The 22,320-nt window shown below is 47.3% G+C and overlaps 1 protein-coding gene across 4 annotated transcripts in view; it reads right to left on the bottom strand.

The window, feature by feature from the left end:
- The window catches only part of ARHGAP17 (Rho GTPase activating protein 17), a gene marked incomplete at both ends in the record, with an annotated part of 98,705 nt that overhangs the window by 6,209 nt on the left and 70,176 nt on the right, over nt 1-22,320 (bottom strand). For 2 of the 4 annotated variants that reach the window (XM_080704459.1, XM_080704460.1), the window contains 9 exons: nt 2,987-3,607; nt 6,001-6,170; nt 9,761-9,994; nt 12,413-12,569; nt 14,786-14,877; nt 17,506-17,619; nt 18,937-19,017; nt 21,145-21,226; nt 21,779-21,890. In XM_080704459.1, the coding sequence (XP_080560585.1) occupies nt 2,987-3,607; nt 6,001-6,170; nt 9,761-9,994; nt 12,413-12,569; nt 14,786-14,877; nt 17,506-17,619; nt 18,937-19,017; nt 21,145-21,226; nt 21,779-21,890 (1,663 nt within the window). Of the gene's footprint in view, nt 1-1,744; nt 1,769-2,986; nt 3,608-6,000; nt 6,171-9,760; nt 9,995-12,412; nt 12,570-14,785; nt 14,878-17,505; nt 17,620-18,936; nt 19,018-21,144; nt 21,227-21,778; nt 21,891-22,320 lie in introns of all 4 variants that reach the window. The other 2 variants (XM_080704458.1, XM_080704461.1) reach the window with 2 other exon arrangements.

Genomic DNA, 22,320 nt, shown 5'->3' with positions numbered 1-22,320 from the left:
AGCCCGGGGGCCGAGCTGCTTGCCAACAGCACCTACCAAACCTGCTTGGGCGCAGTGATCTCCCCTAAGAGCCTACCTTAATCCCATAGGCCTCAGTTCAACTCTGTAGGATGAAGTGTTCTAAATGAATTGCCTGTTTTCAAGAATTTGCCCACTGAAAGTTTTCTAAATGAAAACACAATGTCATGATAAAGTAATTTTCCTTTTCTTCTTGAAAAACCCTATGGCTACATCCAAGGATGGTTAATAAATAGCAGGATGATCAACAACAGTGGGTTCATGAGTTCAACTCAACACTGGCCTCCTGTGTGCTTCCAAGGTTGGTAAAGGTTAATGCTGTAACACAAAGATAATTATGGTGACCCAGAGTTCCTTGTGCTAGGAGAATTCATAGCACAGACTAGGTCTTAAATAGTTAAAAAAAAAAAAAGTTTTCTTTTCTTTTCTTTTCTTTTTTTTTGGTGGTACTAGGGATTGAAAACAGGGGCATTCTACTTCTGAGGTACAATTCTAGCTCCATTTTGTTTTATTTGGAAACAAGGTCTCACTAAGTTGCTGAGGCTTCACTAAGTTGCTGAGGCTAGCCTGAAACCTGCAATCCACCTGTCTCAGCCTCCCAAGTAGTGGGATTATGGGCATGTGCCACCACAGCTGGCTAAGGAAAAGTATTTTTAAATGTAAAATTTCAACTACTTAATAATGATAAGGTACAGTGAATTACTGTGTTGTAGATCAATAAAAAATGTTCTGGTATAAATATATCCTATCTAACAACAGAATTAAATAAAGAACAGGTATAATTCTGATATGTAGTCTCTGGTTTAAATAAAAAGAAAGATCTAGGAATAAAATTTTGGTATGTCACAGGTATTAAAGTGTCCAAAGGCTCAGCCTCAATTAGAGTTTAGTCATTTTATAAATTATAACCAGAGACTTCTGGGTTAATCACCAAGGACTGAGCGCGGTGGAATCGCCCTGTTCCCTCCTCTGTGTTCTGGAGATCATACTCTAGTTTTCCCTGCTGATGTCCACTGAAAGTCTTACTCAGACAGGGGCTGTGACCCCTCTTGCTACACGGCGGACATAAGCCTTAAGGCTCTGCTGTCCAAACGCGGGCCCCGAGGTTGATTTAGATGAGCCGCAGAGCGCCTGTTAAAAAGCGCAGATGGTTTACCAAAGCAAAACCGAAGCATGGCGGAATGCAAAGGGATTTAAAGGAATTCAGTAGAGGATCTTTGGGGGAAGATTTTTTTTGGGGGGGGGTCACGAGAATTTCAAACATCAATTAAGAAGCTCCATGCAGTTAACTTGCACTTTAGAAAAAGAAAATTAAAACGAAAACTTTAAGACACAAGGGACACAGTTCCTATGGTGATGGCACCGAGCCCTCTTGTTAGAGCCAATCAATGGCAGGTTAAGTTGTACTGAGGAGGGTGGGATGCTTGGGAAAGGCTGACCAAAAAGAAAGACACTATTCTCAGTATCTTATCTGAGCAGCTGGAAAGCAGGTTCTCCATCTGATGACAGCTACCTCTTGGGTCTGGAGCTCAAAGTACTACTGATAAAAATAAAAGGAGCGTCTCCATGCTACAGAAGAGACTGCGCTGACTGCCAACGCGCGGGCCTATGGCCCCCAGCACGAAGTCGGAAGCACATACGAAGGACATGGATAAGCAGGGCACTTGCAGCTGTGGCTCAAGCTGCGTGGGGGGTTACAGACCTTAGTCCTGGAAACTTTGCCCACCCGTGAGGGTGCTAGGAAGGGCATCTATTGGGAAACAAGTAAACAAACCAATGTGGCTTCGTGGTTTTCAAAATGAACACTCTGGTATCACGAAAAAAGTTATCAACCATTTATAACACCTGCAAATTATGCATTACACTCCTGAGAAAAGTTATCAGAACACATTTTTCAATAGTCAGTGAACCAGCATCTCTGGGTACCAGTTTCGGGAGGTTCATTTTGGTTCATCTTGGCTGGAGAGCTCAGGGGAATAGTTCAGCTGCTTCTCCAAAAATGCTTCCACTACAATTTCTATGACTTGGCTGTGGTGACCAAGAGGAGGCTCCCGTAGGAGATGATGCAGGGCTCCTGATTTACCATTTTTTAAAACACGCTTGAAAAAAATCTATTCATCTGTACATTAGTGAGTTTAAATTATCTGGGATGGAAATATTTTAAAAACCATAATGAAATAAAATGGTCATGCTCTAGACTGCAGTGAAATGTATCATGAGGTACCCCACTACAAGCTGTATAATTAGCACCCCTCCAAGATGGGCTTCCACTGGGATTCCAGGGGAACCTTGGTTTTCTTCTCATAAGCTGTTTGTACCTGGCACGCTGGGATAACCAGGTCTCAGATCATCCCACTTAGCGTAAGGCTGGTTTTGCAGTGTGGTGCTGGGGGCTGAGGCCACAGCCGCCTACATATTGGGCAAGTAATCTACCACTGAGCTACATCTCCAGCTAATGCTTATTATTATTATTATTATTTATTATTATTATTGTTATTATTATTATTATTATTATTATTATTATTTATTTATTTTTTTTAGTTTATACATGAAACGGTTGGCTTACTATGAAAACTTTTACTCCTAGAAGGAAAATAAGCATTTTAATAAGTAATTCACTAGTAAATACATTTCATGGTCATATTGAACAATATCTTTCACCTGGATTAAAAGTCATTATATTTATTAAGATGTAAACAGAGGCAGGTCTTAAACACACCATGATACTATAAGTCAGTGCTCAGCAACCTGAAAGGTCCAGGCAGCGAGTATTTTAGAATCTGCAGGCCCTGTGAACTCCCCACTGACTACTCGATTCTCGCTGATTCGGCACAAAAGCAACCTAAGTCACCCTGGCCACGAACGGGCATGGCCGTGCCAGGCACCCTGGCAGGCGTCTGCAGCCCCTGCCTCAGCAGGCAGGCTGGTGGGGGACCGATAGGAGGGCCCTGGGCCCGCCCCTACCTACCAGTCACTATCTTGGAAGCCGTGGGCGCCGCGTTGGTGAGGCCGCCATCCCCCGCCGAGTGCGCGCCTGGAGGATGGGGGGGCGGGGGCACGCTGGGCCGGTTCCTCGGCCTGGGTACCGGCCGGGGTCTTGGTAAGGTTCCGGTGTGCGGCTGCGCAGTCTCGGGATTGCAGGTTGCGTGGGTCTGAGAGGCCGGCAGGCCGGGGTTGGGCTTTCCTAGGGGCGGCGTACTCGGGGGCGTCGGGGTCTGGGGAGGGGTGTGAGGAGGCTGCTCAGGTCCGTGCTCCCCAGGCGAGGCGGTGGAGGCGGGCGGGCCCTGGCTGCCCGGCTTGGGGTGCACCTGCGGCGTGGCCTGGGTGGGGGGCTGCGGTGGCGGGTGACTGGGCGCTTGTATTGGAGAGAGGCTGCTGGAGTACCTCCGGGGCGCAGACAGCTGGGCTGCGGTGGCGGTCTGGCCCGGAGCCTGGCCCGAGTGCTGCAGGGGAGGAGAAGGGCTGCGGGTGGATGGCTTTGGTGACGGGCTGGGCGGGAGCTGAGATGTCCCTGGAGAACTCTGGCCCCCGGAGTGGCCAGGAGGTGGGTTTCCTGGTTTTGGGGGTGCTGGAGCTGGTTTTTTAACAGCTGCACAAAGTAGAATAAAAAACCACGTTTTAATAAGAAGCTCAGTGACAGACACCACCTTCTGGGCCAAGAGACCCTAGCAATCTGATGTTCTGCATCCTCCTGGGGCACGTTATCACCCCAGCTTGCAGCCCCCGGGGCACATCAGAGGACTGCCTGACAATCACAGACAAGGGCCCTTCACAATGCCTGACCAGCCTTCCTCACACGGTCAAAGCCATGAAAGACAAACTGTCCCGGACCAGAGGAGACCCAGGAGGAAGAGGACTCCGTGCATTATGGTCCCTTGTATAGGACTCTGGAAGGAACGATGGATGTCGGTAAAAACATTAGGGAAACCCGAGCAATACATGGAAATTTGTGTGTGTGTGTGTGGGGGGGGTACTGGGGTTCCTGGAAACCCTTCTACCTCCGGGCTACACTCCCAGACCCATTTTATACTTTTTTATTTGGAAACAGGGTCTCTTAAGCCAGCAAAGCTGGCTTGGAACCTGCGCAATCCTCCTTGTCTCTGTCTCCCACGCACGGAGATTACAAGCCTGCACCACCACGCCTGGCAATACATGGAATTTAATTAACATCTATGTACCGACACTGGTCTCTTAGCTAGGATAAATACACTGTGCTGATGTCAGAGAGCAAGAACAGGGGAAAGTGGGTGAAGGGTATATGGGACTCAACTTCTCTGGAAGTCTCAAATTATGCTAAAATGAAAGATTTACTTTAAAAAAATTAGCGCATTATTTACATACAGGCCCTTTGTGATCTGTCACTTTAAAAGATCAAAAAGAGGCCAGGCGTGGTGGCGCAGGCTTGTAATCCCAGCATTTGGGAGGCTGAGACTGGAGGACTGCAGTTCAAGGACAGCCTCAGCTACTTAGTGAGGACCTTTGCAACTCAGTGAGACCCAGTTTCAAAATAAAGAATAAAAAATAGGGCTGGGGGTGTAACTTGGAGGTAGAATGCCCCTGGGTTCCATCCCCAGTGCCACAAAAAGAAAATAAAAAAATCAAAAAGAAGAAAACTCAGAGGTTGCCACAGCGACAAGAAACCCAGGCTCAGCGAGCAGCCTCCTGTCAAGGCCTGCTCAGGCCCCCACCTCAGGAAGAAATGAGGGAGGGGCCTGCATGACAGGTCCACCTGGACAGGCCCCGGCCCCTGCCCCAAGACACCTTCCTCCGGGCACAATTTCTTTTAATAACAGGAATTCGATCAATTCCACAGGCAAGTGAGTCAGTAGATGCATTTTAAGTGAAAGTCCATGTAGATCTCTGAGAGCTGCCTTAGAACTATTTCTCTTGGGAGAGCTGCACTGCCAGCACAGGCCTCCGGGGCTGCAGAGGTCCAGGCTGGGGGAGGTGTCAGGGGGCGAGGCTCGCGCCATTCCCGTTTCTGCGGCAGAAGGGAATGTGTCAGCCTCTTAAACGCAGCCTGTACAAGTTGGGCCCTTTATGTTATCACAGGTGAGTCTCCTTTTTAACAATATGCTAAAAAACAAAAATCTTTTAGATCAAGAGAAATGCTCTGAAGAAAATAAGGGTAAGCCGGGTGTGGTGGCACATGCCTGGCATCCCAGGACTCGGGAGGCTGGAACAGGAGGAGCCTCAGCAACTTAGTGCAATGTAGTGGGATCCTGTTTCCAAATAAAAAATAAGGTAGGGCTGGGAGTTCAATGCCCCTGGGTCCAATCCCCAGGACCATGGAAGAAAGTGTAACATGCTAATACAGGGTTAGTTTTATGGAAGAAGTTACCTTTGAGCTGAGATCTGAATGATAAGGAGCCACAGGAAGGGATAGGTCAAAGTGTCTGGAAGACTGGGAGAAGGGCTTTAAGGAGGGGTGAACTGAGTGCACCCCAGGAACAGAGGCCAGAGGACAGTGAGGGGGAGACCGTAAGGGGCCAGGGCAGGTCCAGGTGGGGTGAACTCAGAAGCCCCAGTGAGAACCAACCCCTCTGTGTTTGAAAGAATGGCCCTGGGGCTGGCTGGAGCGATTGAGATACTGCTAACCAGGCCCCAGAAAGCCCTGATGCAGTCCCGAGGGCGCAGTGACTCCCAGGCCCACAGAGCTGCATAGTGAGGAGCCCTGGTGCTTCCCAAGCAGAGGGAGGGCTTGTGACGCCTGATTCCTCAAAAACTGGGATTGCTTCTGGAGAACAGCTTTCTGCATGTTAAGCCTGGCAGCTCCTGAAGGAAAACATTCTTAAATGCCTGCTTTTCTGTTTTCTATTTATTTTCACTTTTCTTTAATGCTTTTTCTCTTTACTGACTGATTCTTCTTTACTTTATAGTAGACACAGAAAGGATCTGTCCCAAAGCCTCATAGGCCTAAGCCTTGCCCGCTCAGGGAGGTCTGCACATCACGCCCCGGCCCGAGGAGCTGTAGTGACTTACCCCGGCGCATGGTGTGAGGGCTGGGCCCTGCGGCGTTGGGGGCGGGGCCCGCCGAGAGCTGATGGGAGCCTGCACCTGCATGGGCCTGGGTTTGGCCAGTGGTCATCTGACTGCTGTTTCTCCCCGGTGCAGGGACAGCTGCGGGCACAGAGTCCTTGGGTTTTGGAGGACTAGGGAGAGTGAAAGTCAAGTCAGGTGTCAGACATTCGCAACCAGAAAAGCGCCACATGCTATAAAAGACAGCTTTCCCTGGGGAACCCCAGTAGATCGGTCCAGGCCCCCTCCAGGTACTAAAACCCGTGGATGTCCTAATGCCGTCTATCAAATGGCACAGTATTTGCATATAACCTATCCACATCCTCCATATACTTTGAATCAGCTCTAGATTATCTGTAACACCTGGCACTATGGAAATGGTTGTTGTACTGTATTTTTAGGGAATATCGACAAGGAAAACAGTCTGTGTTCAGTCCAAACACAATTAAAAAATATTTTTGATCCATGTTTGATGGGATCTGTGAAAACAGGAACCCACGGATGGAGAGAGACAGCTGTATTAGATCCCAAGTAGACTATGCACACCTCAGCAGACAAGGGGTGATCTGAAATGTCCCATTGTTCACCCTGGGCCCGATAAAGCTAGCGTTCACACAAAAACCCCATACTTTTGAGATTCTTTGCATTAAACAGGCCTCCAACTATTCTGCCACTCAAATATCACGAAAGAGGGCATTTCAAGGCAACCCACAAGAAATCTTCCCTTCGCAAGCTCGATAATCTTGTGCTTAAATTGGGCAATATTAAAAAAAAATATGAAAGGGCTTTTCCATTTTTACACATACAGTGTACAAAACTAAACAAAAGCAATGGCAAATGATAATCTGGATTATAAAGTGCTATTATTTGGACCTGAGGAAAGTTCAGCGGTAACTCGGAGTTCTGGAGCTGATGGCTGCAGGGAGGCCTGGGACTCAGCGCTTTCTAACCAAATGTGTCAGCGACACTGTGTCAAGCTCACCAATGAGTGAACTGTGCACAGAAAGGCCTACGGCTATAAAACAGAGCAAACCGGTGACCGACATCCCAGTGGTCCTTCGGCGAAGACTAATGATTGTCTTAAAAATATTATGTTCAGTAGTGATCGAACAGACCGAATGTCAGGATGAAATGAAAACATGTAAATCTGCCTATTTTATTTTTCTCAAACAACAAAAAATGTAAACCGAGACAAATGCACGCGTGAAGTGGCAAGCCACGGTGTGCGTGAGGCCTGTGAGGTCTGATCTTAATTAATCTTAATGAAAAATGAATGTCCCCAAATAACGTGAGTAAAGAATTCAGGAGAGGCGGAGACAGGAGGATCGCAGGTTCGCGGCCAGTCTCAGCTATGTAGTGAGGCCCTTTGCAACTTAGTGAGACCCTGTTTCAAAAGAAAGAATAAAAAATAGGACTGGAGGTATACTCAGAGGTAGAATGCCCCTGTGTTCCATCCCCCACACTGCAGAAAAAAAAAAAAGAAAGAAAGAAAAAAAAGATTCAAGAATGCACAGCACAACTAGTTTAGCCCTAATGGCTGAACAAGGTTCCTTTTATTAGCAACTTCTCATGCTACCAGACTCTCCCTCAGTAACCCAAAGAGGATAAAAGGGAAGCAAGCTCCCCAAGCAAATTCATCTCTGCGTGGGGAAAATGCATGGACCAACAGGTTGATCGTTATATGCATATTTGTTTTACTTCATATATGATCATTCTGTGTTCTGTAGAAGGAAAAAATAGAGTAAAAATAAAAGTAAAAATGTTAGCATATGTATAACTGGGCGTGGTGGCACACGCTTGTAATCCTAGTACTTGGGAGGCTGAGACAGGAAGATGGCAGGTTTGAGGCCAACCTCAGCAACTTAATGAGGCCCCCTGCAACTTAGTGAGATCCTGTTTTAAAATAAAAAATAGCCGGGCGTGGTGGCGCATGCTTGTCATCCCCATGCTTGGGAGGCAGAGACAGGAGGGTCATGCAGGTTTGAAGCCAGCCTTGCTGGCTTAAGAGACCCTGTTTCCAAGTAAAATATAAAAAATAGGTCTGGGAGTATAGCCCGGAGGTAGAAGGGTTCCATCTCCAGTACCACCAAAAAAAAAAAAAAAAAAAAAAAAAAAAAAGGGCTGGGAGTATAGCTCACAAGCTCACAGGCAGAATGCCCCTGGATTCAATCCCCAGTACAAACAAAAAACAAAAAAAAAAACAAAAAAAAAACAAAACACAAAAACAAAGTTAGAGCCGGCGTGATGGCACATGCTTGTAATCCCAGCACTTGGAAGGCTGAGACAGGAGGATCGCACAGGTTCGAAGCCAGCCTCAGCTACTTAGTGAGGCTCTCAGCAACTTAGTGAGACCCTGTTTCCAAATAAAATATAAAATAGGTCTGGGAGGATTAGCCCAGAGGTAAAAAGCCTCTGGGTTCCACCCCTAGTACCACAAAAAAAAAAAAAAAAAAAAAAAAAAAAGTTAGCATGTGCTCCAGACATGGTTCATCTTCTACAGCAGCTGGGGGACTGACCCATTAGATACCAGTGGTGTGGCCTCTGCAGATCAGTACTGGGAACCGAATTAACACCAGGAAGTAAAAACCTCAAGTTCAAGGGAAGCTTCTCTTTTATTTAAGTTGCTGTACTGTGCAGCCCACTCCCAGCTGCTTACTCCCAGGTTAAGCAACTATCTAGCCGTGGTGGCGCATGCCTGTAATCCCAGTACTTAGGAGGCTGATACAGGAGGATTACAGGTTCGAGGCCAGCTGTAGTGATTTAGCGAAAAAGTCTCAGCAACCTGAGATCTGTTTCAAAATAAAATAACTAAAAGGACTGGGGATGTAGCTCAGAAGTATCATGAGCCTAGGGCGCTCCCCACTACTACAATAAAAGGGAACAAAAAGGAACAAGCAACCAAATGAGTGTTTATTTTGTTTGTTTGTTTCCGGTACTGGGGATGGAACCCAGGGGCATTCTACCTCCAAGCTATATCCCCAGCCCTATTTTTAATTCCTTAGTTTGAAACTAAATCGCAGAGGGCCTAAGTAGCTGAGGCTGGTTGCGAACCTGTGAACCTCCCGTCTCGGCTTCCCAAGTACTGGGATTACAAGCGTGCACCACCACACCCAGCTTACCAAATGAGTGTTTTAAAGGGGGGAAAATCATTTTTCCCTTCTATTCATGTGGCAGTTCCCTTACAAGACTGAAAGCCCTGAGGACGGGGGAGTCTTAGTCCCTTACTGTGCCTGCTACGGGGCCTGGCGCATACCCGCGACTCAAGGAATTTGTTTGATGAAATGAACTAATGAATGAGAGAATGACTGACAAATTCCAGGAACACTGCAACGACCCTAACTCCCTGCATTCACATGCTTGCTAGTTAGCACACTGAATGGCAGCGAGGGAATGGACACCAACACCGATGGTCACACAGCGAACAGGGAAAGATCACAGCGCTAGCACCTAGGAGTCTCCAGTTTCCAGCACTGAAGCAAGACGGCCAAGAATGCAAACACATGTTGCTTTCTTTGGAAAACAGAGAAGGAAGCAAGCGACTTGCAGTCTTTTTTTTTTTTTTTTTTTTTTTTTTTTTGGTTCTTTGCCAATGGGAAGCGAAAGCAAATCGGGCTCACTCTGTGCCAGGTCAATTCTTGGGGCCTGGACGCCGGGTCCAGAGCCCACCGCCTGCAAGAAGGCTGGGGTGTCCACCCTCTCGTGCCAGCCGAAGTCAGCCTCTTACCTGCCGTCGCCTGGGCTCAGCCCCGGCTCCTGTGCGCCTGCCGAGGCGGGGACAGCCCCACCCCCTGAGCTGCTTTCGGCCCTAGAGCTCTGGGAAGGGGGCTCTGGGCCTGCTGGAGCCAAGGCGCTGCCATCCGTGGGCGGGAGTGGCGGCTGGAAAGCGGGGGATATGTGCTTTCTATTTAGAGTGCCACCCCGCCGGTGGGCCTGGAAGTCCATAAGCTTCACACCAAAGCTACACAGAGAGAAGAAACAGTCAACACACCATGCAAGCCGACTACCGAGACACAAGCCCATCGGTCCACTCGTGCCAAAATTGCACGCGGGGACGGCTGCCCCGGCCGCCCAGCGTGCAGCCATGGAACAAGGACACAGGGATGGTCATCCCCGCCACCAAAGCAAGCAATTCAGCCTGGCTTCCACCCTGAGCGAGGCCAGAAGGCACGGTACCCAGCAATCCTTCATCAGCTTGCTGGAAGCGGCTGAGAGCTCAGGGCCAGGCCGCATCCTGAGTGACATCTGACTCTGCTCAACCCTGTCCCTAGTCCCCTCTCGAGTCTCTGTGTGAAAAAAGAAAGTGGAGGCCACGTCCAGAAGGCCTCATGGTGACCACGTAAGGCCACCACACCTCAGTGCCCAGAATTCAGATGGGACGCAGAAACATTTCTGTGTGCTGATCAAAGGATACCTTTGAAAGATATATAAAACTGCAGAAAAAAAAAAAAAAGTTGCTTTTGGGAATGAGACGGTGGCTGGAGCAACAGAAGAAAGACATTTCACTACTTTTCACTTAAGCGCACTGGTGCTGAGCTAGGGGAAAAAAAACCCACCTTTTTCTTCAGTTCAAAAACTAAAACGATGCAGCGTGTGGGAGGCTAAGACAGGAGGATCACACAGGTTCGAAGCCAGCCTCAGCTACTTAGTGAGGCTCTCAGTAACTTAGTGAGACCCTGTTTCCAAACAAAATATAAAATAGGTCTGGGAGGATAGCCCGGAGGTAGAAATCCCCTGGGTTCCACCCCCAGTACCACCAATACATACATACATACATACATACATACATACATACATACATAAATACATAAAGTAAAAAAATAAAAAGATGGATAATTTTCCTAAGCTGGTGCTTACTCGCCCTGGCCAGCTGGCAGGTGAGTGAGAATTGTGTATGTGCTAATGGGACTTATAACACTGCGTTTTGTAACTCAGAAAATGTGAAAGCTAATTGTGTTATAAAGAGAATAACATTCATCAGGAAACACGGTGTGAATGAAGGTTCAGGAAAGTTGAACTTGTATACAGGCCAGGCATGGTGGTGCACACCTGTGATCCTGGTACCTGGGAGGCCAAGACAGGAAGATCATGGCTCCAAGGCCAGCCCTACCGACTTCACTAGACCCTCAGTAACAGGAAGATTCTGTTTCATGATAAAAAAGAAAAAGGGCTCAGAGTGTAGCTCTGAGATAGAATGCTCATGGGTTTAATCTTTAGTCCCAAAAAAGAAAATTAAAAAAAAAAAAAAAAGAAACTTCTGTACAGAATACTTGTGAATTTTGCAGCAAAAGAATTTGGGAAAGTGAAGTATTTTCCTTTGGTGTGGGTAAAAAAACCCTAAAAAAAAATCCACCCACATTTCATTAAATGATTGGGCCACTAAAATGAGAGCTTGTTTAGTTTTAACATAAATTATTTCTAGTAATATTATCACATATATGCAAGAAAAGCAGGTTACGTGAAGCAGGCCTCTTGACTCTTCGTGTTACTGGTGAATACAGCGGCGTTGCACTACACATGCTCGATAGGCAGGCAGGCATCCTACGGCACAGTCTTACTTGTCCCTGATAATCTCACAGAATGCCCACAGAGAACAGTTCAGAGACAGACCGACTCTGATTAAGTTCAATACAGTCATTTTTTTCCTTCTAGAATTGGCAAACACTGAGGTTTCTTCAGCTGAACACCAAACTCAGTGGTTGGCTTCCACTGTGAAGCCAAGTAATACCCAAAACAAGTCTCAGTCTCTCACTCTGGGTCTGTCTCTCTCTTTTTTTGTTTTGGTGGTACTAGGGATTGAACTCAGGGGCATTCTACCTCTGCACTACACCCCCAGCCCTTTTTATTCTTATTTTTTGTTTTGAAACAGGAGTCTTGCTAGGTTGCTGAGTCTCACCCACCACATTGCTGAGACTGTCCTCAAAACTATAATTCTCCTGTCTCAGCCTCCCAAATACTGCAATTACCACTACACCCGGACGATGTATCTCTTGAACCTGGAAACCACATACTTTTCTGTGAGATGAGGGTTGTTCTCACATGCGGTCCTGGGCAAAAGCCCACACTAGTCACTCTTTTTCTTTTCTCTTGTTTCCTACCAATCAAAGACATCTTGGTGAATCTTTAGGTGTGCACGATGCCATTCCACTGTTGGGTGCTTCCCAGGCTAAGGAGGAAAGCCCAACGCCTGTGGCATCAGTGTGAACTGACAAGCCACGGACTCGCTTCGGGGCGTGCCAACGACCTGGAGCACAACCCTCGACTTCCCTGGACCGTACCCATCGAGGGTGCGCTGGGGCCACCAAGTGGTGCCAGACACCAGGGCTCGCATTCTGCACGACACCCGTGGCCCTTGGGAGGAGAACAGCACTCTACACACCTCTCCTTCTTCACCAAGTCCCCTTCCATCACCGCCATGCTGGCGGGCCGCTTCCTCTCCAGGGTCCCCGAGTCTGAGTCGTTTCCAGTGTGCGATGAGTGATTAGAGTTCGGGGTGGCGAGAGGTACGAACGCTTCTGAGACGTTGAATTCCACCTCTGAAAGGAGGTTAAGAAGAGCGTAAGACGCGGAGTGCTGGGGCAGAGGGTACTCTAAACCCCCACCGCGTGGGAACCGCGGCCTTTGCCCATCGACCTGCAAACCCTCGCTGCTTCACAAGTGGCGACCCTCACAGCCGCCATCGGAAGACTATCTCATCAACCCAGTGAAACGCACGGAGAAGAGACGGGGAGGGGCAAGACTCGGGATTTAAGGCACACTGCTCGCCCTCTCCCTTTCCCCTCCTTCTCTCCCTCTCTCTTTCTCTACCCCACTGAGAATTGAACCCAGGAGCACTGTACCTCTGAGCTATACTCGCAGCCCTATTTTTATTTTTTCATTTTCAAACAGGGTCTCCTTAAGTTTTGGAGACTGACTTCTCAAACCTGTGGTCCTCCTGTCTCAGCCTCCCAAGTACTAGAATTACAAATATGTGCAGTTTCTGCTTTCTCTGTTTGTGTTTTTTTTTTTTAAGAAAAATAATGGAATATAGAAGAGGCTAGTGAGCATGGACTACTTATTGGAATCATAAAAAAGCGACAGATATTTACTTTGATATAAAATAGAAATATAAGGGAGCATTGAGGGCCTACTGCCCACAGCAGTTTTTGCACGATTCATTTCTTTCAAGGAAATCCTGGGCAGAAGGCTCATTTCATTCATCTACTGGATCTTTACTGGGCAACCAGCTGGAACGAGGAGGGAAGACAGTGGAGGCAGAAAGAGCGCAGAGCCCTGGTGTGGGGCGCTCCCACTGTGGTGGGCAGTGGGCGGGTAGCCGGGATGCTCAGAAGAAGGGTGGTGAGCCTGCACTCAAGGCGCGCCCACCTAGGACCCCTGGGAAGGAGGCCAGGGGAGCGTGTGTGATCCCAGGACTGCAACAAATGGAGTTTGAAGACCTATCACCAGCAGAATGAAATCCAAATTCTCTGACACAGAGAACTCAGATTTCCCCAACTAGCTCCAACCAACCTTTCCTGCTTGACCTTGCACTTCTGTATAAACCCAACCATCTAGCAAGAGAGCCCAAAAGCTCCTTCCAAGTGAACCTCCTGTGTGTTCTAAAAGGCAATCGCTGGCTCCTTTTCCCCAACACTGAGTTTCTCGAGTCTTTCCCCACCCACCTGTCTAGCTAGCCACGGGTTATAACTGGTATGTTTTATGTGGCTGTCTTCTCTAGGGCCCTGCAGCCCTCCAGGAAAGATGGCACATCTCACCAACAAGCAACAGCGCCTCACGAATATTCAGTATATATCAGCCGAGTATGTTTTAGGGAAACTGAGTTAAATACAAAATGACTACCATTATGTTAAAATATTATTGCAAAAAAGCCAAGACTGAGGGTGAGCAAGTAAAACCATAAACATACTCAATGGTGCACTAAGGGTCTCACTGAGTTGCAGAGGGCCTCACTAAGTAGCTGAGTCTGCCTGAGAACCTGAGATCCTCTGTCTCAGCCTCCCAGATGCTGGGATTACAAGCGAACTCCACCACGCCCGGCTTCAATGGTGCATTAAAAAAAAAAAAAAAAAGACTTTACCTGATGTTACCCTTCTTTCCAAATCTCTATCTAGCCTCCGAATATAAGAGAAAATATACTATTATTCACTTTTTGAGACTGGCTGGTCTCGCTTAACATAATATTCTGGAGCTCCATCCATTTTCCCGCAAATGACGTGACTTTGTTCTTCCTTATAGCTGAGCAAACTTCCACTGTGTGTACGCACCACAGTTTTGTCCCCTATTCATCTGCGCATGGACACTGAGGCTGCTTCCATAAGAGGCAGTTTAGATGGGGTGGGGCTCGGGTAAGGGCTGATTGGGTGATGTGTGTGTGTATGTCTCCACAAGTCTTTATCCCATTAGGACGTATGACTACAATGCACCAATAAAAAAATAAATAAAACAAATAGGCAGTTTAGGGAATGGGGAAAGGGGGGTAGAGATGGAAGGAACACAGAACTACCAATTCCCATCTCAAAGACATGGATGGGGGAGGGGAGAGGGAGGGGCAGTGGGGAAGCGCTCCAGGAGTGAGTTGTGTACATACATGTGTCTATCAGTCTACACCCCAGTATATGACTGCAAAGCACCAAACAAAAGTCTACATGCACACACACACACACACACACACACACACACACACACACACACACAGATTCTTCTACTATTACCCTATTGCCTTGGCAGTCAGTGAACCTGCTATGACAATTACCTCCAGGGAAGAACCAGTCCGCGTGCTGAATGATGGGTTCAATCACCGCCACCACGTGGACCGACGTGGCTGCTGCCATTTCCGCCAGCGTCCTGCAGAGAAAGGTCACAAAATTAAAATGCTTCCTCCCTAGGGAGCCTCTAATTCCTGCAGGTGGTGTCGGAGTGATTCAATGGTCCGTGAAGGATAAAATACTTCAATACAGATGTTAGAATGAAATCCACAAGGTCTTGGCCTCTGAGTTTGGCAGCCATCACCCAGGAGGTAACAGCCCCGACTCAGCTGTCGCTCCTGAGCCTTCACAGTGAAAATGGCTACTATCTCCAGGGCACACCGGCGCCTCGGGGCAGTGGAGCCAGCAAGGAATGGTGTGTCAGAAAAGCAGGTGTTAAACTAGCTTGCCACGAGGGTTGCATTTTCCCATGGAAAGATGAGACAGTGTCACACCTGAAAGCTGTCTTCTAAGACCAAGATCACCAAAGCCCACTTGTGCCAACAATGTCACCAAGCACACACATGGTTAGGATGCACCCCAGACAGTAAGAGCCCCATGTGCACCGGAAGTCGTCACATGTATGTTCGGGTCCCGAGATGAGCATCCAGATGTTAAAAGTATCTGATAATGGTGCGAATCGAAAGGAAGAAAATAAATCCTACTGCTCATCCCCACCATCAAGCTAATCTTCCAGGTGGAAGTCAGAACACCAAAGCCAAGAGCCTGCAAAACGCCCGACGCTGAGCACCTACCAAGTTTTAAGTTTTCACTGAATTTTGTATTCACAACAACATGTGAAGAGGCCTATTTTATGAGGGCGCTGGACTTCCCAGGGCTCGACCTCAGGTCTGACTGCCTCAATCCTACTTCTGTTTTCACTCTGACCCTCTTCCTACCAGGACCTATCACCACATTTTCCAAACAGGCCAAAGGTCTGGCTCCTTTTGAACTCTGGCTTAAAATGAAAGCTGTCTGCAAATTCTTCTTCCCATCCTGTGTCCCAGCTGGTCTCTGATCAGCCTTCATGCCTCAGAACTCTACTGGACTGGGGAGGAATCATCCACTTGTGTGCTTTTCCTTTTTGTTTTAAGAGAAATACTGCTTAGTGTGGTGGCACACACCTGTAATCCCAGTACTTGGGAGGCTGAGACAGAAGAATCACAGGTTTGAAGCCAGCCTCAGCAACTTAATTTATTTCAAAATAAAAAATAAAATGGAGCCGGGAGTGGTGGCGCACGCTTGTAATCCCAGCATTCAGGAGGCTGAGACTGGAGGATCACGGTTCGTGAACAGCCTCAGCTACTTAGTGAGGCCCTCTGCAACTCAGTAAGACCCTGTTTCAAAATACAAAAAAAAAAAAAAAAAAAAAAAATAGGGCAGGGGGTGTAGCTTGGAAGTAGAATGCCCCTGGATTCCATCCCCAGTACTGGAAAAAATAAAAAATAAAAAATAAAATGGGGCTGGCAGTGTAGCTCAGAGGTAGAACACTCCTGGGTGGTTCAATTTCCAGTTTTTTTTTTTTTTTTTTTAAAGTGTCTCCATATTTTTAGTAGAAATTTGAATAGTTCATGACTTTGCAAAGCTCCTCTATCCAAGCTACCTTTCTCAATGCCAACTGTCTTTCCAAATGCAATATATCTGAATCATTCTGCTTAGGAACATGAATGGCTCCATCATGATCCGGAAGAACATGTTCCAGACACCTCATCAGGACATGTGAGGCCCCTCGTCACACGGCTGTGACACACCAAGTCACAGACTTGAGCCCCTGTCTTCAGGCGATACAGCCGGTGACACAATACCAGGAAGACACCAGATCACTGCAGAGAGCTCATGTGTCATTCCATCCCGAAGCATCTGTGAAGTCCTGAGCTCCAAGACGCGCCTTCATCTAGGCTACGTCACATGTCATGACATCTGTCAGTGAGACAGAAGGGGTCAGACCGTGATGTCCCAGAAGGTGCCCCCTTGGTAATGGCATTTGGAAAGCAGCAGGTGCAACAAGGACACCCCAACCTACCTTCTTCTTCCTGAGAGTAGATGATACACTCACGTGCAAGAAGTGCCCTCCCTAAACCAGGAGGAAAGGAACATTTTCATCACCAAGAAGGGGTGACCAGGCCGGAGGAAACCTGCAGGGCCAGCCTTGGCGAACTAATCCTTACCTTCCTGGTCACGTCTCCACAGTTACCCGCCAGGCCCAAGCCCCAGCGCCTCATCACCTGCACACTTTACCTTTTCATCCAACTCAGTATCAACAAAAGCAGTCGGCTCTCATTGCTTCTTGGGCTTGGTTTTCCTATGTGGGCTCCTATGTACCAGTAAAAGCCTGTATCCTTTTCTCCTGTTAATCTGCTTCATGTCAATTTAATCTCAGGCCTGGCCAGAGACCCGAGGGAAGCAGAGGTAAAGTTGTGCTCCCCCCAATATCAGGCATGCATACACACACATCTTATCTACTGTAAGTCTTCTTATCTCTATCCTATAGCCACCGCCCAGGAGCGGGGACTTTGATGGAGATGATGTCTCATACATCTGTGTCACCAGCATCCGCGACAGCGCCCAGCTCACAGCTGGGTCCCAAGTATGTGAACCAAAGGGGAAAAAAATCAACCTCAGGATGCTCTCAGTTGGTTTTTACACTAAAACGAGTTATATTTTTATTCATGCCATCAGGTAGAAGGAGAAATTAAAACCGTGTGACATGTGAGGTTAGATCACTTACCCTTCATTTTTGGCCCATAACAAGTTAGGGCCTAACACGATTGCAATGTTGCTGGGAGTCATCTTGTTAACGTCGCTGGTCTGAGCAAGCTTCGCCAGGAACTTGATTAAATACCTACGAAACAAAAGACGGGCGAGGGCATCGCCTCCGCAACTGCTGCAGGGCTGCTCTCTGCCGCAGCCACACAGCATCAGCATCTGCTCAGATAAACTCTTTATAATCCTCCTGGGTACTTGTTTCAGGAAACAGAACAATGAGGTCTTGGTAAGGAGAAAGCAGCTCAAATGCAAATCTCAATTAACCTCTATTTGCTATATACTTCTAATTTATTTCTCCTTTCTGGCCTATCAATTTAATTCCTACATAAAATATTGTGGTTAATAGTGATATATGTTTTATATATATTTTATCTATTATGTATGTATATATATTTGTGTGTATGTGTGATACTGAGGGTGGAACCCAGGGTCTTTCTACCTCTGGGCTATATTCCCAGACCTATTTTATATTTTATTTGGAAACAGGGTCTCACTAAGTTGCTGAGAGCCTCATTAAATAGCTGAGGCTGGTTTCAAACTTGTGGGATCCTCCTGTCTCAGCCTCCCAAGTACTAGGGTTACAAGTGTGTGCCACCACACCTGGTAGGTATGTATGTGTGTGTGTGTGTGTGTGTGTGTGTGTGTGTGTGTGTATATATATATAAAATCAGAGGCATTCCACCTCTGAGTTATATCCCCTACACTTTTTTATTTTTATTTATTCATTTTTGCAGGACTGGGGATTGAACCCAGGGGCATTCTACCTCCGAGCTACAGCCCTTCTATTTTTTATTCTTTATTTTGAAACCAGTCTCACTCAGCTGCAGAGGGCCTCACTACGTAGCTGAGGCTGGTCACAAACCTGCGATCCTCCTGTCTCAGCCTCCCAAGTGCTGAGATTACAAGCGTGCACCACCACACCTGGCTTTCTTTATGCTTTTTTTAAAGTTACATATTAAGTCAAAACAGAAGTTAAATTCCAGCAGTTTGTAACATGGTAAACTTTCTTAGAAACATAATTATTTTAAAAAGTAATATATAACCTCCATAGTAGGATGATCTATACTCTTTATGTATGATATTAGAACATACAAACAACAGTCGTTAGCTTTACATTTTACACACTGGATGACTTTAGACTCCGAACCTAACATACAGCTGTCCAAACTTTTCTCAGGGACTTTTTTTTGCAAACAGGTGAAGTAGCAAAATAGGACAACTCACATATTAATGTCAGACATGATACTGCTACACAGAATCCCACTCAGCAGCCTCGCGTCACTCTCCAAAGCTTGTCGCTGTGCCTACTACGGCTCTCACTGGGATTAAATTTATCTTTACGCTAGAGCCACTGTAGCCTGGTGGCTTAATTTACAGAATGCCTCGAACATACCTGAAGTTAACAAAATTTTGTGGTGGCAACTTCTGACATGTTCTCCATAAATCTTGAAGTTTTTTGTCTTGATCCTGCACACTAAGAAACACAATTTTATGCATAAAAATTTAAAATACAGATCATTGATAACTGTATCAATATGCCGTTATTGATTGGCTCTGAAATGTGCCAATCCATGTATTAAAGCTTGGTCACCACCCCATGCCATTCCTGGGGATGGGGAGGCTTTAAAAGATGGACTCAGTGGGAGGAAGTTGGGTCATTGGGGGTGCGCCCTTGAGGGGATACTGGGCTCTCAGCCCTTCATGCCTCTCTGTGCTTTGAGGTGAGGCCTCCTCTGCACTGATGGACCATGCTGCCACAGGCCCAGACTGTGGACCGAAACCTCTCAAACTCTGAGCCAAATAAACCTTTCCTCTTTTAATTTGATTATTTCAGGTATTGTATCATAGTGACGGAAAGCTGACTAAAACATACTCTATACAAATAGCAATGCTTCCATCAGCTGGAAAACAGCACAAATTTTGGAAATAAACAGATTTGGAGTCAAATACCAACAACTTACTACGTAACTCAGAGCAGGCAGTTCATACCAAGGCTGGGTCTCCTGATTTGCTGATTATGGAGAATGCTTACAAGGCCCTGGGGGATAACCATGGACCAATGCTCAGCACAAGCAGACAAGACTCCACTGTGAAGTCCACCTAGAAGAGGGACTTCTGGAGATGGCTTTACGGGGCCCAGATTTCTTATCCCACATGCAGCCCGGCCACAGATCAGCCATCAGTGGCCCAAGCGCCCAGACTCTGGGTCTTTCTTAATCTCGAGCCTGCTCCAAGGCTCCAAGCCAAGAAGCGCAATTCCACTGCGAAGCAGTCACGGGAGCTCTGCGCGGCAGAGTTGTAACACACACACTTTCGGAAACACAAAAAAGAGACACGACGGATCCTGCAGAGTCAATGCTGCCTGCTAGCAAAGAGACTGCCAGAGGCTGACCACGCCTTCTAGTGAGTTACAGGATAGAGGTTAGACATAATTGCACTTTAGACACTAGTCAGCGTCACCAGGATGGAGGCCCAGGCTAAGGCTTCTCAGCTACAGCACCAATACGGCGACAGACGCTTCCTTTTACAAAGTTAATTCTTCTTAAGGAAGAACTCTGGAGTCTTAAAATGGAAGAGCAGAGGTTGGGAGGAGTGACGGGGTTCATCCAATAGAAGAGATCCCACAACTCTCTCCACTTGACACTGGCGACTGGGTTCACTGAACTAATCCCAGGCTGGAGCCTGGCTGGGTGCCAAGGATATAATGACTAAGAATACTTGTTTCTGAACTTACTAGGGACAAAGTGTCTCATTCTACAACTACAGAGAAAAGCTCAAATGCAAAGACTGGGGCCAAGCGGCAGGCTGGCCTCACAGCCTACTGAAACACAACGGAGCCAGCAGACAGCCCGTGCCCGGTCTGATGGGGACGGTGACGATGTCTGAGAGCGGCACGGGGAAGAAGACAGCAGAGGAGGAGAGACTCGGTCCGTGCACTGAAGGGGCGGGTGATGAGGTAGGAGAGGAAGCCAGTCAGAGTCTAAGGGAAAGACAACCAGCTGGCATGCTGGCCAAGGAGACGCTGCTGCTCAAAACGTCCCTGTTGTATTCCTGCAGGGCTGAGTTTGTAATTAGTTTGACAGGTACTTTGCCACAAAAAGAATGACACCTGTCCCCAGCTACACAGCTTTCTTCAGGTATATAAAGGGGATTCGAAGTCTGCTAATCTATTAATGCAGGTTCCATTACTTATGTGCCCTTCCTACCCTAATAAAAAAATACTCATTATTTTCACACTAAATATAAATAGGAACACACATTATATAATATACTATTTTAATTTTTTAATATTTTTGGTGGTACTGGGGGTGAAACCCGGGGGCTTTCTACCTCTGGGATATACTTTCAGACCTATTTTTATTTGGAAACAGGGTCTCACTAAGTTGCTGAGAGCCTCACTAAGTAGCTGGCTTCGAACCTGTGCGATCCTCCAGTCTCAGCCTCCCAAGCGCGGGGATTATAAGCGTGCGCCACCACACCTGGCTTCACACGTACCATTTTAACATTCTATAAAGGCCCTGAGAACAAAATGACTTACATATGGGGCACAGTATTTCATCATTTCTTTTAACTTTTAAAGCTTTGTTTTCTTTAAATTTACCTTGCAACTTGCGTCCATTCTTCGTACAGATTAAAAGTCATCAAAGGTTCGGGCAGCTCCCGTAGATAGGACTTCAAAGCACCTGAAACCATTAGAGTGTGAAACAGGGCGAGGCTAGAAATCTCGCGGGGCATATACTGTTTTGCAAACTGAAAGGATCTCAATTAGGATCTGCCAAGGTGTACAAAACAAACCCCAATTTGGCAGGCTGTCCCTAGAGAATGAAATATTTGCTAACAAAAGACATTCAGTCCCTTGCAAAAAAATACAGTGACAGTTCAAGAGAAAATAAGATTAGCTTTAATGCCATTCCATGAGGAGAGATGCTGCTCAGCATGGATGGGGTTGTGAGGGAGACTGGAGGGAGGAAATACCAGCATGCTTCCAAATTGTCGGCATTATTAGATGCCTTCACCTTCACTTCATAATGAGTGTGATGGGGGCGGGTGGGAAAGACAAAACAAAGGAAAAGCTGCTTGTGTACCACACCCCACACCAGGGGGTTCTGTCAGCACACTTCATTTTGTCACTTCTCCCTCTAACTGAAATTGGACTTCCAGCTGATACTCTGAGACAGGACCCGCCCCTCCCACGCTGAAGGAGGCGCAACTGGCCGAGACTCCTGGGAGCTCACCTGCTACAGCGTGCGGGTCTGAGTAGAACTCATCCAGGTGAGAAGTAGAACAGTCTAGAGCAGCTTTCAGTTTCTTTAACTTGGAGGCCCCGGCCCCAATTCGGAAAAGGCCCTAAAGACAAAGAAAAGCCATTAGTGTCAAGTGCACGTTGAGACTGTGCCACGGAGCAGCAGGGTGGCCCGCCTGTCAGTGAGAGCAAGTCACCCCGCCTGCCTGAGAAATAAGTCACCCCGCCTGCCTGAGAAATGAGGAGTCCCAGGTGTGTATGGAGAGCCGGGGACAGGCAGAAGGTAGGCGGGGGAGTTGGGGTGGGGGTGGTGTGTGTGTGTGTGTGTGGCAGAAGGCAGGCGGAGAAGTTGGGGTGGGGGTGGTGTGTGTGTGTGTGTGTGTATCTGCCCGCACGCTGGGGATAGAACCCAGGGGCATTCTTCCTCCGAGATACAGCCCCAGCCCTATTTTATTTTTATTTTGAAACAGGATCTCGCTAGGTTGATGAGTCTCACTACCTTCTGCCAGCCTCAGCATTTCTGGTATTTCAGGC

This window comes from Muscardinus avellanarius (genome assembly GCF_963383645.1).
Source record: "Muscardinus avellanarius genome assembly, chromosome: 10".
Lineage (NCBI taxonomy): Eukaryota > Metazoa > Chordata > Mammalia > Rodentia > Gliridae > Muscardinus > Muscardinus avellanarius.
This window is presented reverse-complemented; position numbering and strand designations above follow the sequence as displayed.